The sequence below is a fragment of the Ciconia boyciana genome, chromosome 7 (genome assembly GCF_034638445.1).
Source record: "Ciconia boyciana chromosome 7, ASM3463844v1, whole genome shotgun sequence".
Lineage (NCBI taxonomy): Eukaryota > Metazoa > Chordata > Aves > Ciconiiformes > Ciconiidae > Ciconia > Ciconia boyciana.
Window position 1 is genome coordinate 66,692,841 of NC_132940.1, and position 17,590 is coordinate 66,710,430.

The following is a 17,590-nucleotide window of genomic DNA, read 5'->3' on the forward strand; positions in this document are numbered from 1 at the left end:
CTTATTTCATTTTTGAGTGCATTTTGTTCACACAACATTAAGTGGTGTTTTTTTCCTGTGAAAACTCCAAAGCTAAACTGCAGAGGCAAAAATTTAGCAGGTGTTGTGTGTAGTGCAATTGTGAGAAGTCTTCTCTAAAGCAGAGAAGAGCATGTGTGAAGCAGCACCAATGCGAGCTCCTCTGAAAACAAGGTCCAAGTATATTTTATCACTCTCCCTCCTTACCTCTGCCTGAAGCATCCAATGGCATTGAGTCACACTGCAGTACGGGAAGGCAAAGGTAACAAAATACCAAGTTAATCAAGCTCCTGAGCTAGCTCCTTCCACATCTTTCCTCAGTGGTGGTCTTACCATTTATAGACACTGGAGATGAGAAGATCTGGCACCTTAACAAACCTCTACAGATCTTACTTCTCCCTCTGGTTTTGCCTGTGGATTCAACATGATGCTAACAAATGCTAAAGATGTAGGTAATCTGAAGTGCAGCTGAACTTTTTGCCTCCACAGAAGGAAATAATCTCTAGTATGGAAGAGCAGAAAGACTAAAAGAAAACCCAAAACAAACCCCCAAACCTAGAACAAAGGATTTCATGTTTTCTGCAGTTGCCATTGAAACCCTTGCTCTGAAGCAGTAACTTAATATTAAGACCTAGTTAAACTCATGGGGAAAACTGAAACAAAATGGACACATTTCCAGCAGTTATACTCCTTTATCTGTGCTTTTCATAGCCTTTTATCTGTGCTAAAATGGATCCAAGAATGAGAGAATCAACATTCTATATTTTGCAGAGTTTGGTACCTCTTTCTTGCTTTCAGAAATCCTTTCACCACTGCAGCACTAGAAGGAGAAAAACCTCTGAGCTGCCTGTATTAGAGACCACCACCCCTGGAGGCACTTCTCTAGAGTCTCCCCTGGAGCTTCTGTCAGCTCTGCCAGCATTGCTTAGAGTGATCTAATTACTTCTTACAAAGCCTGGGACAGCCCTGGATTTGTGCTGGAGAGGTAGTCCTTTAGGAATTATAGGGCTGGTTAGTGTAGTTCAGGTTACACACACATTTTGACACTACAGGGAAGTATCCCATTAACATACTCTCTGGTACTGAGAAGGTAACACTGCAGTTTCTTAGGAGCAGGAAACCCCCAATGCTGCTATTCACCTCCAGCTCAATGGATTGGGCGAGTTTCTGGTGTTCAGTCTCCTCCACAGAGTTCTGCTTCTGCAAGACAGTCGAAAATGCTCAAAAAACAGATGGAGAAAGAATACGTGAAGAGGATGGAGGAACTAAAGTTGAAACTGAAATTTGCGTCAATGAGATGCATGGCTGATCTCCAGTGCCTAAGAAACTACTTCTAGTTGAAATCTGCTACTGGTTGAGCCCAGGTTTCAGTTCAGAGCTCTCAAAACACAAACCAAAAAGGGATGGGTATCCAAATGTCAGTGCTCCGTTACTAGATTTTTTGCATTGGTGATCCTCATCTTCCATGCGAGAGCTGCAGGGCATGCAACCATGCCCCCGCTGACAGCAAGTAGTGCAAATCCTGTAGCATAGTACGAAGCAGCAAAAACGGCCTACACGTTGGTTTCAAGTCCAAGTAAACGTCCCATCCGTTCCATGTTCTTGTCAATCGTGGCACGACACGTGATTTCTTTAGCACACTCCATGGGAAACCAACCTCTTTCGCCATCCCGCAATCGTTCCCCTTCATACCAACCTGCAAGGGTGAACAGACAAGGAGTAACAAACCTTTTCAAGTACTGTTAAAGGTATTTTGTCAGAACTGCGTGTGTTGCACTTGACACAGTCATCACATACATTACACAGTTGTAGTGAATAAAGTACCAGATTAAGATAGATAGACTCGGCAGATTTTTTTTTGTATGGACAGACTAGGAACAAAATGGTATGTAAAAATAAATATTATACAAAACAAGTGTAATACATTTTCTATATTGTAATTTAAATACATTGTTTGAAATAATATGAAGAATATAATATAACTGCAGTCTTCTGCAGGCAAGAATCAGTTTTGATCTCAGGGTACTTGATGCTATGGAAAACTTAGGCAAAACCACTGTGCTAGACCCCTGTACTTACAGGCAGTGAAGCACAGTATGTGACATGACTAATAATGTGAATGCTTCTCTTAGACAAACCTGGTGCTCCCTCGCTAAAATGTCTGGGCTCCCATGTTTTCAGGTAGAATTCAATTTCTTATTTGTGGACATCTTGCATGTCAAAACCAACCAGCACATACCTTCTGCAGCTATTTACCTGCATCAGTTATGGCAGGCAATGAGTTACTTGGAATGGTTGCCTGAACAGAGGCTGTCCTTTCGAAACCTGAACCAAAATGCTCAAGTTTTTCTTGGAAGCTAAACCTTTATTCATTGTCCGGCCAATGCTATTAGGAAACAAATATTTCTAGCTGGATTCACCCGCAGTGGTGACAGATGGTTACTAACAGCAAAATTCTCACTCACCATCATTTACTTTTTGATAAACCAGAACAACATCAGCAACTTGAAGAGATAGTTCGTCTGACTGCTTTGCCGTGTAAGTTCTGATGATCTCTACCTGAGTCAAAGCTGTAGAAGAAATAAGCCAGGCTGAATTAAACAATTTACATAACAGACTATCTTTTGTTAAAATATATATACAATTATTTTTAAAATTTCCATCTTAGAGTATACTCCCCCAAAAAACCCACTGGAGGCAGCAAATTATGCAGATGACTTCCTACCTGAGCAATGACACACAAACCTGGGGTAAGCATCCAAGGGAAGGGGCTTTGTGCTTCTGCTAACAGACTGAAACAACTGACCAAACCAGTGTTCGTGAACGCAAATGGAAATTACTGTGCGAAACACAACTCCTCAAAGCAGCCCCTGGGCACAGGAAGAGATGGCAACTGGGCGTATACTGAAGCAAGAGGCAACCTTTCTAGGGGTATTTATAGCCTACGCTTGCTCCCGTCCCCACTAAGGGGCAGTGCATTCCCATCCTCGTGGCAGAGCTCTCCGAGATCTTGTTAGTTGTAACTTACTTGTCCTGTCCATTTTCTGCCCGTCTCTGTCCTGTCCAAGCACTGTAATCCAGCGAGCCCTCTCACTCCTGCAGATGGCAAAGACAAAACTCAGTTTCCCAACTCGTGCTCTTGATAATGGTCAAGACTACACCCCTCTTCAAGATTCTCTTATTTAATTTTTTCCTCTTTTGCGTAAAGAAAACAAAACAAAAAAACTCCCTTCTCCTCCTCTCAAAATGTGGCCAGAAGGTGTGATGCTACTTCTAGTAATACATTATTCAAATATATTTGACTATTTTAAGCATGTTGGATTAGGGGGGAAAAAACAAAAGCTATTATATGTGGGACCTACTGGCATGATGTCTTAAAAATAATTAAAATAAAGGTATATAAGTAATGCAGGTAAATTTCCCCGTTAGTGTCTGTGACTAATACTTATTAGTAATGTTATTAAAAAAAAAATCCATCTAATGTACAAAGCATCTGATAAATGCAATACAGCAATTTTAATATACAATACCAACAGGTTTCCTGTGAGCAATAACTATCTGCAATGTGCACTTAGAATGAAAAGCAAGAATGAAAAAAAACCAAAACACACCCACACAAAAAACCCAAACCCAAAGTTTCTGTGTGCTCTTAGAAGCACATTTATGTTTCCAGATGTGTCGGTCTGGGGAATCTGAGAACTGGCACAAATAAGCAGGGACCCAGTGGAGGCCTAAACTAGTCATTTGAATCTCACCTTGTATAACCTAGGAAAAACATAATCTCAGATTACGTGTGTCAATATTTCTGAGGAGAGCAGGAAGAATTATCTAGATTCTAAGTGTTGCACAATAAATCACAGAAGTGCAAATTACTGACAACCGATTTGGGAAGGAACAAGCTAAACTGATGTCAGACAGTAAAGGAAAAAGAAAGCTAATTCTAAATCACCCCTGTTAATGGCTGAGCTATAACAACTTAATCATTGTACCTTTGAATTCTGGCAAGTCAGAATTTGAACTTGATTCCCAAAACAAACATTTCAGTGAAATTAGATTTTCTCATGTTTGTTGAAGGGCTTTGCCATCAGTACAGATTAGAGTAACACGAGGGAGTTGGAGGGTTGAATTTTCCTATTCCCCCTCCCCTAAAAAAATTTTTGTTGCTATCTTTGGATAACTTCAGTTTTTAACTAAAATTAATGAGAAACATCTGCCTTCTGCTGAGACCTGATTTTGTCAAAAGTCTGAAACATCTGAAAACAGAATAGAATTCTGTTTGGAAATAGCACTACAGTGTCTTCAGAAGTGTCAGCAAATGGGACATTTACACAAGTCATGAGAGACTTCTCTAGAGTACATCTTCCAAGATGCACCATCGCTCAGCAACTGAGGAGACAATTCAGCAAGGGGTTGTAGTTAGTCTGTGAAGTCCAGCCTAGAGAGCAGAGGGAGGGCAGGAGTTACTTGAACATCCCACTACGCATCGTTCCACGGTCAAGTTCCTTGGTCTCTTCTGAGAACACTGACACCTGCTCATGGCCTTTCTTCCAGCTAGCTCTAGAAATCTCTTTTCTGTTCACAGACTGTCAACACCTCCTTTGGATGAAGGGATTCAGAATGGAAGTGTTTCTGAGCATGCTTCTTTCAGAATGAAAAAAATCCCACTGGTTATTTTCAATATAAATATTTGTACTGTTTTTTTGGCATTTAATAAGAAACCATGCCTATTTTTTTAAAATCCCAACACACATTTCTCCTCAAAGATGAAACTACTGCACATCCTACTAACATTTGATACCTGTTGATACCTCAAACAGATGGCCAGAACTACAACACAACTACAACACATGCTACTTCAGACATTTCAGTCATTAAAAGTAGGTGATAGTAAACTTGCTGTGTTTCAACCAAAGTAAGCACGTCTGTATACAATTTTGCATGAGCTTAGCTTTGTGGCTTTTTTGTTTTAGAAACAGGTGTTATTTAGACTTGTATTTTCCTTTCCCTGTAACCATTCTTAACAGGAAAACTACATTTCCTTTCAGACAACTCTTGAGAAAAATGGGATAACGCCAGACTGTCTCCTAGTTTAAGTATGTATTTCTTCATAATCTGTGTGTACCATATATTTTGTGCCTTATTCACAGGGCAATATAAAGTTCCTGACCTAACCCTGGTACTTTTGTACTTGGCAACCACACACCACATGAAGTGACAAAACATGATCAAACTGTGCATGATCAAATTGTGCTGCTGTCAGTGAGAACATTTAAGTTTCACATGTGCAAAACTATTCAGTAAGCACTCTAAACCATCCAGCTTGGCCCTCCTACTGTAGATTCCCTTCCCATCCTTCTCAAAGTTAAGAAAAAATTGTCTTTCTGTACCTTCTGTATACATTATAATACTCTATAAAAATAGGTAATTTTCAAATAAAGTAATTCTTTTCAGAATCTTTTCCTCTGAATGACAATCTGCTAGACTGCTATTTATATCACAAACAGTATATAGCAAATCAATAATACATCTGCAGAACAAAATGTCTTTTCATAAAAAGCCCAGACAACTAAAAATGTACTGCATTTTTTTCCCCAATAAAAACGCGTTTCCAAACAAGTCTGAATCATCTGCTTACTTTATAATGAGATCTTTAATAGAAATCATTAATGATCTATAGTTTCTTTCAGGGTTATTCTAAACTTTGAAAGCAAACCTAAAACTGTAAATTTTTCCAGGCTGGGATACGTCTGGAGCACTCTGGTTCATGTCTTCTATCCCGCCTCCAGCTTCCACTAAAACAGATAAAATCTTTCACTTTTGTGAGGGGTTGTGTGGAAGTTAATGGCACCACAGAGAAGTGATGGCCTCTTGGATATTTGCACCCAAAAGAACAAGACACTTCTTGTTGCTCGTTTCTAAAGCAGAACAGTCTTCAAAACTGCCTCAGGAGAACAAGGACCACCTCTATCCCAGCACAGCTCCACAGCTTCCCCAAGGCAGTGCCAAACTCCTCCTCCCATTTACTCCAGTACTGTTTCCACTTCTGCACTGTCCAGCCGTTACAATAAATAATTCACAAATCACTGCTCCGGGACAAGAGCATTCTGCATTCATACCCTATCGCCGTTTGCCTGCTACCACCAGTACGCCTTAGGATGCACCTGTGCCAATTTCCTCCTTGCTAACACTGTGTTCTACATACAGACAGCGTGGTATAAATGCCACTTGGCTGAAAGAACTGACCCTTAGGATAAGATACTTTAAAACAGTAAGGAACAAACCAGCGCAGAAAAGTATCAGAGACAGAGCAACCTCAATGAATCTCTGCAGTCGGATTATTCAAGGTCATCTTACCAAAATAAACACCAAAAAAGCCTCCCTTAACTGCAACGGTAAAAGCAACATTTGCCTCGTAGTAACCTGCATTATGCTCAGATTCACACGCTCAGTTACTCGGCGTGCACAGCAGCACAGTGTGCCACGAGATGAGACGGGAACGTTGTGGAGAGCCTGAAACCGACTCTCACCACCTCGACTGCTTGTCACAGACCTGTCATTAGAAATTGGAGAACCTGCAGTTCTTGAGCACCAAGTTCTGTTCTTTGAGGTCTGTAATGGTCTGAACTATTTGTAGGACAGCTATATATTTAAGCAGGCTGTAGAATGTGTACATAATACAGCATGTTCAACTACAGTATACTCTTTGCTGTTCTGGTTTACTTTAGGCATTTGCCCTCTGGACATAATGGCTACTTTAACAGGTAAGCTAGGCAGAACACCTGTGTCTTGACTTCCAGCTCTCAGGTTTGTTAGAGAAGTATTTAAACACATCATACTCTTGCTACAACAAAACCCAGTGAGGACTCAGATGCCTAAGTCACATTTGTGGTTCAAACTAAACAATAAGAAACTTCTGTATTGCAATATGCAATCACTAGATTGTGTACTTTACTTAATGTGGCAGAACTTTGATTTCTTTTTTTTTTTACTGTGATATCACTTAAGTTGAAAATAACTTAGATTTAATGGGAATTCCTTCCACAACTCCCCTAAACCCCAAGAAACCCAAACTGCTTAAATCTCTGTCCTGCAGCCCTTGCTTGTTTGCCTCACCAATAACAACTAGAAGGGATTCAGTAATCCCTGGCTAGGGAGCTAGCAGTCTCCAAGGCAGGGGCGTAGTTAATTCTCGGCCTGAAGACCCCCAACAGTAGCACGTAATAACGGATACTTCATTTCACAGAATTTCAGCATATGCATTCAATTTTCCATTATTCCTACACCATGACCTCAAGGGAAGAGAGTGACACTAACATGACGTGGACTCACACCCACTGAGTCCCCTCACAGCAAGATTACATTAGAGAACCTGACCTAGGCTTGCAGAGGCTTTCTTTTATTCTCATAAATATTTATTCCAGTATCTAGGGGCACATTACATACGCTGCACATTCTCCTGCTTTGCCACTCACTAAAACGCAGAAAGGCCTGTCAAGGTTGCCTCGCCTCACTTTGGAAGTATCCACTTACAACACAAACAGTGCAAATCACAGCCACTTGCAGGCATCGCAACGAGCGCTTCGGTGTTACCGAGCAGGGCACCAACACGGCCCGTGACAAAGAGAGGATCATTTCTGCAGTAGCGCTCCGTTGGTCACTGCTGATCAGGCACGACACGGACTGCCTGCTTGGGAACTCGCTTCATTTCACATTGATTTAAGCTTGCCGGACAGAAGCTGGGCATTTCATAGTACCTTGCCTGGGGTGGGGGGGGCAGCCTGTTGAGACAATCAGGTGAAAAATGACAGAAATGGTAACTATTCACTTACTGAGTCTCTGTTCCCAGCAGCATCTCCACCTTCTCTCCTGCGTGGTTGCTGAGGACTGCTAGCCTGAAGAGCTGAGCTGCAGAACTCTGCCGCGAGTAGAGCATAGCTGAGGCGTTCTTCACGGGAGAAGAAGTCAGGTCCTCGCTGTCACATTGTTGTACCACCAGCTGGTCCCTTAAAGAATAATCTGTGACATTGTAACTCTCTTCACTGCAGAACAGAGAAGGGAAGAAAAAACCCCACAAGTTTCATGTTTAGTTTTCCATTAAGTATGTCTGGAAGCAAACCCAGCCATAGAACCCACTTTTAACTACACTGCATGGCAGGATTCTTCTGACACCTCAGATCTTCATCTTTTCTGTTTATTTGGTTTTGAAACTACCAGTTTTCCAGGATATAAAGTAGATCAGTTTTTAAACCCTGTGGCGTCTCATTTAGTGGCACAGTTAAATGACTTTGGTGTTCTTGAGATGGTGTAAGCTCAGCTCCACTAAATTCGAAAACGGGCACAGCAGTTATACAGAATTGCACTTGTTTCTTCTGTAGCTTCAAGCGAACAACAGACCTTAACTGTAGAATGGTATAGGAAAACAAGTAAATTTTCCCTTTTCCTGTGTGTGTAAAACTATGGGTATGTATACTGCTTCCTTCCAGATAAACACTATTCCTCTTCATTTTAAATACAGGATAATCATCTGTACTCCTTGTCCATCTGCATGTAGAAGGTCCAGTCCAAAAACTATTTTACAATGTTCTGAAACATAACCTTAGCCAACTGTGAATTTTAAAAATGGGCAAAGGCTTGTCACACACTATTGGTCTTGCAGAATGCACTGTGCAGTTTACCTTTTAGAAAGTACTTTGTAAATAAACTTTATTCGTATCACCAACTCTAAGCGATATGAATAAAGACTGCTACATGTGCTTAGTAAGTCCCCAAAAGCGAGTAGAAAGAATTCTAATAAATTACACAAGTCAGAAGCTTTGCTTTCCTTATGGTTGAAATGTAGGTGCAGAGGTGAACAAACTTATCTTCGCTGACACAATACCATGCTTGACACAGAACACAGAAGACCTCAGAACCACTTCTTATGTCAAAGTCACTGAATGTTGAATTATGCCAAAATGACGTTATGGCAGTTTTCCCAGATGGGTGAAAACATGCAAACGTTACACATCACAAATCAGAACAGAAAAGTGTTACTGAGTTTAACAGAAGGACTTACGTGAAAATATGCACTCTTCCCTGACCAGCAGACTTTTATTTCTAAATGCGAGAATCACTTCAGCTAATCAAGATCTTCTTGACAGGTGAAGACAGGGCAAAGGCAGGAAGAAGCATGTCTGGACAAGGCACACTGTTACACGCGACACTGCTCGATGGTAGCAGTGAGCAGTTACTTCAACCCCCTACTCTTCAATCCATTACGGTGTATTTACGACCTGTGCTTCAACTTCAGAATACCCAGCCATCTGAAGCAGCATCCTGCAGCACTCTTATGGGAGTTCCACCAGTTACCGTGTCTGTTGTTTCTGCTGCTTACGCATATCAAGGCAAGACTGGAAACATATTTTTTTCAAGTGGAAAATAAATGTGCATTTCCAAATTTTTAAAGTTGTGAAAGTTGTTAAAGAAACAGTTAAAAGAATCTACATCACTTAAGAAATAGCAACTGATGACAAGAAAAGAGAAGCCAGCTGAAAAGGCCTTTTCATTTCCACTGAAGCTTGTCAGTGTATTTCCCAGAATTGCCTTACATGCATTTGCAAGTTTACCAGGATATATCCTCAACCCAGGACACCGAGAAACTAATTACCTCATAATTTAATGTAAGCTTGTAAACTTTTTTCAGATTTATTGTCCTACACTGGTGCAACAAGAAAAGATAGAAAAAAACCTGCTTACATAGGCATAAAGCCAGTTCTCCCTCCTAGCCCATGCACTGCTGTGTTTGTCAAATTTTGCAATAAATTAAATACATCAAATTTTAAGGTGCAACTATACACACACTCCACCTTAAAGTAAAATCTATTTAGACCTCGCTCTCAAGCAATGAAAAGCTATGCTAGAGCCTCTTATTACTGTGGTTCATTAAAATAATTTCAATTGAAGAAATACTTGAGAAGATTAATTTTGCTGCCAGAGATATAGAGAAACCTGAGCACTGAACTGATACAAATCAAATCCCGAACACCTGGAACTGAAGCAGTCCGAAATGCCGATGGTGACATACACCTTTCTGGCAGGCACAAAGGAAGCGTAGTCTTCCCTTATCATTGCTCAACTGTTGTAAGAAAACGGACAGATGATGACTTAATGTCTGCTGGGATATATTCTACCCACTTTGTGAACTGTCAAATACCTGCAAATACCTCAGTAGTTAATATAATGGTCTTTATAATTCTTATTTTAAATCCTTCAGAGAAAGAATTGCTAACACACAACTGAGCAACATTATGACTCAAAACATAAAGTTATTGCTGATTTCTGGGACTCATGCAGCACCAGAAGAATTTCTCTGTTCTTCAAGTTACAACTGGTTTACAGATCATATTGTATTGGTGGATTTTTGTGGATTAATAATTTCTGCCAGTGCACCTAGTGTAAAAACAAAGTTCTTATTTGAACTATGTGGGGTACATTTTTACTTTTGTTCTGCAAATTAAATACTTGAAATGGGTTTTTTCAGTACAGCTTTGCACATTCTCAGACGATCGACATAGTTCCATTAGTATCATATTCTAATCCTTCTTGCAAGTATTTTTTCTTCTCATCTTTTGTTGAGGAGTTTGGGGGCTTTACAAGGGAAGCAGAAGCAACGACAGACGAGCTTAAGTTAGATTTATCCTATAGAAGGAATGAAATCACTGTAGCTCGTAAGAAGATGAACTCTTTCCTCCCCTGTTTCTTTTTCTCCAAGAAAGAAAAAAACAAAACAAAACAAACCGGGGGGGGGATGGGGACGACACACACGGGACATTTTCTCCAAGTCTCAAAACAGTACCAACAATTCCCCACAATCCGCTGGTGTTTTCCACTCCGAGGGCTGGAATCACAACTCCCCCTTCAGGTACCATTGACAAAGGCACAAAACACACCAAAGCTTCCAAGAGCACTGCTGCAAGAACTTCAAATGGCTTTAAAAACTCTCCACACCGTTTTGATCAACCCAGCTCTTGATCAGACTTTTGTTTCCATGTTCCTTAGAGTAAAAAAATTTTTAAAATAAGTCACATAGGAAAGGAGATGGACACAGCAAACTCCTTCAGAGCTCCGTAAAAATGAAGCCAGGTTAATTATGCTCATTATGTTAATTAACACATGACTTCTTGGGTCCCAAAGTAGAAAGAATACAGATCACAGATAGGTTGTGGTCTAATTAAAGGAATTTAACATGAGCACACTGAGAAGCTGGGAGAATCTTCAATATTTCAGCATGCGGAGAGCTCAGTTTTAATTTCCACACACATAACCCAGGGATGCTAAAAGGAATCTGAATTCAAATGTATTCTGTATGTCCTTCTCTTTTGGGAAAGGTGTGCACACAGCTCTTCCCTGAAACAGAACAAATTTAAATTGACTGTGATTGTCCTGCTGTGGAAAAGCAGAAGTCTTTATGCTCCCTCTTTAAAGAAAGAGAGGCTATGAGAGGGGAAGGAGTAGAGAGTGTGGATTTATGTTTCACATTCCCCTAAATCCAGCTCTAAGTTCAAATTAATTCATTTATCTACAAAAAGATGCTACTTGTCACTTGAGGATAATTGTTTTGGGTGCCATCCGTAGTAGCCGAGGATTCCTACTGAAGAAGAAAAAAAAACATTTTATGTCTAATATTTATCAGTCTCTCTCCCTCTTTCTTTTTTCTTAAAATACATACTCTAAAACAGGGAAAGGTTGGTTGGTTTGTTGTGGGGATTTTTGGTGGGTTTTTTGTTTCTTTGGGTTGGTTTGTTTGTTTGGGGTTTTTTGTTTTGGGGGGTTGGTTTGTTTCTTTGGGTTTTTTAATTTAAAAGAAGTCAGTTCAGTATTTTAGTCTGGGCAATCCCTGCTTAGCCAAGGGCAGAGCTAGCAAAACCAGCTAGGGATGCTGCTAGAGTTATTTCGGAATCTTACATCTGAAAAAGAAATGCAGTCTATAAATTTGCGTAATGAATAATAAATGCATTCCTTACTAATTAATCAACAGATATAAACCTCTACAAATCCTTCCTATTTCTTATCTCCATTCAGCAAAATAGTCTGATTTGAAACTGCTAGGCAGTCCTCATCTTCTTACCTCCTGTGCCCTCTGTGAGGCCCACAAACTCCCTCCTTCCAAATGGATAATGAAATACGCCGGTAGAGGTGACTGTGCTGGAGTGAGCACATGTACACGAATGGAAACTTAATCTGCTCAGCCAGGCAGCGGAGTAACAGGAAGGACATTTAACACATTCTTTAAAATTACTGTAATCAGGTAACACAAACATGCCAACATTTATTTTCAGTTTAAAACTGAGCTTTTTTGCTAAACTTTTACTTAGATTCAGAACATGAAACAACAGGACTATTATATCCCTTCAGAGATTTTAGAGGCACTTTTATGAAGACCAAGTATCTACTGATGTCATGTCATCTGTTCCAGGCCACCTGTCCTTTAACAGAAAGCCCATGGTCAGTCTCCCTGTTTCCTTGCTCCCTGTTCTCCTCTTTCCAGCTGCGCTACTCTGAAATCCTGGTGTTCCACAGAAGTTGCTTTGCATTTGTGCTTGCCTTTAGTTACAAAATCGCTCCCAGCACCTTGAGAAAAGCCATGGGTTTGCAAGCAGCTGTGAACAGGTAACGTTCCCAGGTAGCAGTGGACCTTTGGGTGATTTCCAGTGTACGAAGTCCAGCTGCATTCCACTGTCAAGGTATCTTGGAGCTGACAAGCCACAGAGCCATTAAGACAGGATTCTAGTGGTATCCTTAGGGGATTATGAAAAACAGAATATTCAATAGATGTACACTCATTCAAAAATATAAGGCTCTCTCAAGTTCACCTGAAACCTTCTACAAGCACTCAGCGTGTAACTGGTGGATTTTCTGAATAGCTGGCTAAGGCAGCTGTTTAGTTGTGTACAACAACACTTCATTAATTCTGGAGTTCCCTGAACTCTGCAGAACACGGAGCTAGCTCACAGGCAGCTTTGAGCATTAATGACTAAAATATGTAGCCAGATCTTCATGGTCCCAGGGAGGCATGTGGAATAAAAGGAAGCATTTGACTTTTGGTAGAGTTCAAAGCTAGCTGTATCCTATTTTTAGCAGAATACGGTTACAGTGTACGCTTCCAAGCCTGCAAAAGATATCAGAGAAATTGCCTCCTCTGTAGCATGGTCCTCTCCTCTCCTCAGGCAGTTGTAAAGCACCCACAACAGAAACGCTACCATGCCTGGCAACAGGCAAGTATTGCCTAGGCCCAGCAGTTAGGCTGTCAGCTGTGCAGGAGAGGTACGGATGATACTCATACCCACGCCTGTGGTTTAGAAGAGGGGAAAAAACTGAAAACTCCTCATGAAGGAAATACATACAAAATCCAAGTAGTATGTGTATTTAAACTAAGTATTCTGTATTTTAATAAAGCACTAATTTCATCATACTTTGTGGAACCTGGAATAGTTTCTTCCCTAGCCCAAGAGAAAGCAAGTCTCCCAAGCACAACACAAGTAACGACAATTGTACTGTAGTGCATGTGAATCACGAGGCAGCTTGAAAGAACAACTCTGAAGAGATGAATTATACTGCATGCTGCTCCGTACGTCAGAATACTACCTTCAGAATCCAATGTCGGCATAAGCTATTGGTTTACTGGTCCCTGTAGGGGATGTCATGGCCAAAATGGTGGCAATTCACAGTACAGCAAGGAGGTAAATAAAAAGAGAACAGAAGCCAGAAGAGGAGCAAAAAGAGAACCGAGTTAGAGAATGAAACAAAAGAGTAAAACACTACCACAAAGCTGAACAAACAATACAGGAAACACTTAGGTTACTTGAAAGTCAGTCTACACTTAGATCTTTGCAGAGTATTCACAATGTTTGACTTCACAAGTTTCTAATTTAACTTCCCAGAGCTACCTAAACAGGCAGAGAAAGCAAGCTGCTCTTCCAGAGGGCCATCTGGACAAGCTGAATTAAGCTTCTATTTAGAACTGCTCTCCAAAGGAACGTGCCTTCTCCACTGACTGCACAGGTAACCCTGGAAGAGTACTTAAGGCACCTGAAGTGGAGCAGGCCAAACATCACCCGGCTCTTCACTTCATGCCGCAATCCAACCAACATCTGTGTTCACATGAACAAGAATTAATCGATGCCTTCCTGTGCCCCAACCACATAAAAGTTTGCTGTTCCACCACGATTTGGACATCCTGACATATGCAGTGCTGACTATTGTTTTCAAGGTAACACATTAAAACTTTACAAGTATTAAGACAGTCTGTGTTTTTTTTAAATGATATTTAAAAAAAAAATCAGATTGTGTCTACAACAGCAGAAGGGGCTACAAGAAAGGACTACTGAACCGGAGAAAAATTTCTGATAAACTAAAAGCTGAGCAGTGTGGAAATGCAGATTTTTATTCTTCTCCAAAATCTTGCATAGAATGACATTCATCACAAGTTCATGTGTCCCTTTTTGGCCTAACCCCAATGACCAGTCTTGAGTATTAGTCAGTAGCCATTTGCCTTACTTCTTCAAAGGGCAAGTGTGACAAAGTGACTGACTACCCTGCTGCTTTACAGCACACAAGTCAGAGCCTAAATGATTACCAGGTGTGTGTAACACAAAAATGGACTGTCCAGTAGCCAACACTGAAAGCATAAACCTCTGAAATACTTCATAGCGGCATGAGATAGAGCCACACAGCGTCCATTGAAAAGGAAGATATTTTGGTAGCTAAATTCCATTTAACCTACTTAATGGACAAGAGAAGACAGTTAAACCTCGCAATTTCAATCAGGATGTGAAATTGTAGCTGAGGAAGATTATGATGAATAAAGTATCATTAAAATTAAAACATAAGAACTCTGGAGCATGCCTGAGTCTACACCAACACAAGACCTCCCTTTATCTTTTTTTATAGCTAAAATATAGCAGTTCTCATTACAAAAAGGTTTCTGGAAGGCTTGCTCACTCTGTATTTAAAAGGCAGTTCTTCCAACGATGATTCTGACATTTGGAAAGTGGCCCTGAAACGGGGATGCGAGTGGTGACGTACGCCGTATCTGGTTGGACCAGAATTGCTTAATGGTTATCAACAGGTACCATCAAGCCTGGCCTTTAAGAAGTCAGGACTGAGCCGCTCCCAGCTGCGTGCGCCAGGTTCTACATATATGGCAAACTGCTCAGACGGGATAGCTGAAGATTAACTTTTGGGTAAAGATTAAACAGCATGACTGGAGCACTAAGCAATTAGTATTTTTAGCACAGTAGTGAGGAGTGATTTTTTTGTGAATCTTCTGAAATGCAACTGCTCAAGTAAAAATGCAAACATTTAAACTCAGCTAGCAACAAATATTTCTGTCCACTGCTGTGGTGACCATGGGAACGCTGTGGGTGGGAGAACAGATCACCAAATGCTCAGATATTATTAATAATTATTTACTTCAATAAGCCAAGTGAATTATTAAGGTATTATTCACTTGGGCAAAGTACATGCTCCATGCTCAGAATATCTGGGAGGCTCACAGAAACCAGTCCTTTGCAGTTACATCCATTTGTTTAGGGGGGCTTGGGAGAGTGACTATGAGAATCTGATCATTAACATGGAGCGTTCCTGAATTTTGGCTTCTGGGCCCATTTAGGACATTTCCGTTCCAACAGCTGGAAGCTGTTATAAATCAAAAGCCCCGAAGTTTGGGTAAGATGTGTTGTTACAAAAATCTGTTTTACGATCTGGACAAGCAGCCATCACATAGGAAACCAATAAACAATGTAACAACAGATAATGGACTTTTCACTGCTTTCCCAACTCAAACATTTACTTAGCTACCAACACAATAATATGTTAACAGTAGTCCCATGAGAAAAGATATGCACTGTTTAAAAAAGTGCGATACAACTCTGATGTGCTGCCAGTGAGACAGTGATTTAACAGGGACTTTCACAGAAACATTTCAGCATAAGCTTTGATAAACACTGAATCGCAGAAACACGTTCACATCAGTAAGATAGCCGGGCAGAAATCTATTCACTTTTCTTCCCATCTTTATTAAAAAAACCCCTTTCACTTAAATATTTTTCCCCTCCACTTTTGTTTAGCTTTCTCTTTGCTTAAATATTAGCATTTGCTTCCCAGATTTTGTATCATACCTCATTCCTCAAAATTTCTTGTTTAAATTATTAATCTGAAGTTTCACAAAAGGGTTTATTTTAAAAATAGCTGGTATTTGGCTTAACCAGCCAACCCAGATGCCAAATAATTGTTCTTCAAAACAGTTTTCAGTCTCGGGAATAAGGTTTATCCATCAAGTATTATCTAATCGCAACAGCGGAGGACATAAATTCCATTCCATTCAATTATTCTAAACCTCCCCTCAAATCTAGTGATACAAATTTACATGGGGACTGCTAGAAGTGGTCTCCCATACATCATTCTCAAAGCCAGCCCAACTGTGGAAAGCATCGAGGGGAATGAAAATTAACATTTCTTTATCCTTCCAAAACTTCTCCCTTGGCTAAGGCATCAAGGATGAACTTTTTAATTCGTCTGACAATTGGAATTTCAATTCAATTTGCCAAAAATATATCCTGTTTAACAAGTGGTTACTTGTCATTTCAAAATGCAGTCTGGTCGAGCAGTATTAGAAACTCCAGTATCTACATAATTCATTTACTGTCTCAGATATGGCACATTAAAACATATAAATGGCTTCACAAATGTTTACTGGACTTAAAACATGTTTAGTCCGTATTTCCTCCTGTTTTAAGCTGCAACTGTACCAGGCCCACTTATTCCTCTTTGAATCTCCTTCAACATTCTTTCAAACAAGCAAATGGCTAGAAAATATGTACAAATGCTGCAGATGCCATCAAGTTTGCCGTTCCAAAGCCAGAAAGCTTCGGTTTTCGTTTCCCCTAGGGCAAGGCACACACAGCAGTCAGGGTAATTTTAAAAGACAGTGGTAACTCAGCTGTTCTCTCTGTGATTCAAGGAGTTGAACACAAAGGCAATGTCATATTGGTGAAGCTCTTACCTCTTCTTCTTGGTGATAATGAGGACATCATTAAAGAGGAAGAAGTACACCTGCTGTTTAGAAGTTCTTTTAGAAAAAAGTCCAGTGTCTTCTACATATGCTGTTAATTCACCCCTTTTCACTAACCATCGTGAAGAAGAAACCAATGGAAATGGCTACAAAGCAAGAAAACAACATTTTAATCCTCAAAAGTAGAGATTTTTAAAAAACAGGTAACAGACTATTATATATTTGGGAAAAAAAATGCTTGAATAAACTCAAAGCTCAGAGATCGCGAGCAGAAGCACAAAACAGACGTTATCAAGGTTTAAGGTATCTTCATTATTCATATACACAAGTAATAGCCTGCAAATACTTGCAAATCACTCATGCACATGACCGAATTGCCCATCCAAGATAAAAACGAACAGACTTGACCGGTCATACTTGGGGTGGAACAGACTATGCAAGATCTCCTAAGGAGATTAAAAATAAAAAGTTTGTCTTCCAGGAATATGTAAGTTTTTGCAGAGTAAGCAATCATTCTTTAAG

General features: G+C 40.2%; 1 protein-coding gene across 1 annotated transcript in view; it reads right to left on the bottom strand.

The window, feature by feature from the left end:
- Positions 1 to 1,451: 1,451 nt before the first annotated feature.
- The window catches only part of ARHGEF26 (Rho guanine nucleotide exchange factor 26), a 60,437-nt gene continuing 44,298 nt past the window's right edge, over positions 1,452 to 17,590 (bottom strand). The window contains exons 10-14 of the mRNA XM_072867586.1: positions 17,060 to 17,214; positions 7,848 to 8,057; positions 3,047 to 3,114; positions 2,484 to 2,588; positions 1,452 to 1,714 (exon numbers count right to left, since the gene is read on the bottom strand). Coding sequence (XP_072723687.1) covers positions 1,572 to 1,714; positions 2,484 to 2,588; positions 3,047 to 3,114; positions 7,848 to 8,057; positions 17,060 to 17,214 — 681 coding nt within the window. The 3' untranslated portion in view covers positions 1,452 to 1,571. The remainder of the gene's footprint in view (positions 1,715 to 2,483; positions 2,589 to 3,046; positions 3,115 to 7,847; positions 8,058 to 17,059; positions 17,215 to 17,590) is intronic.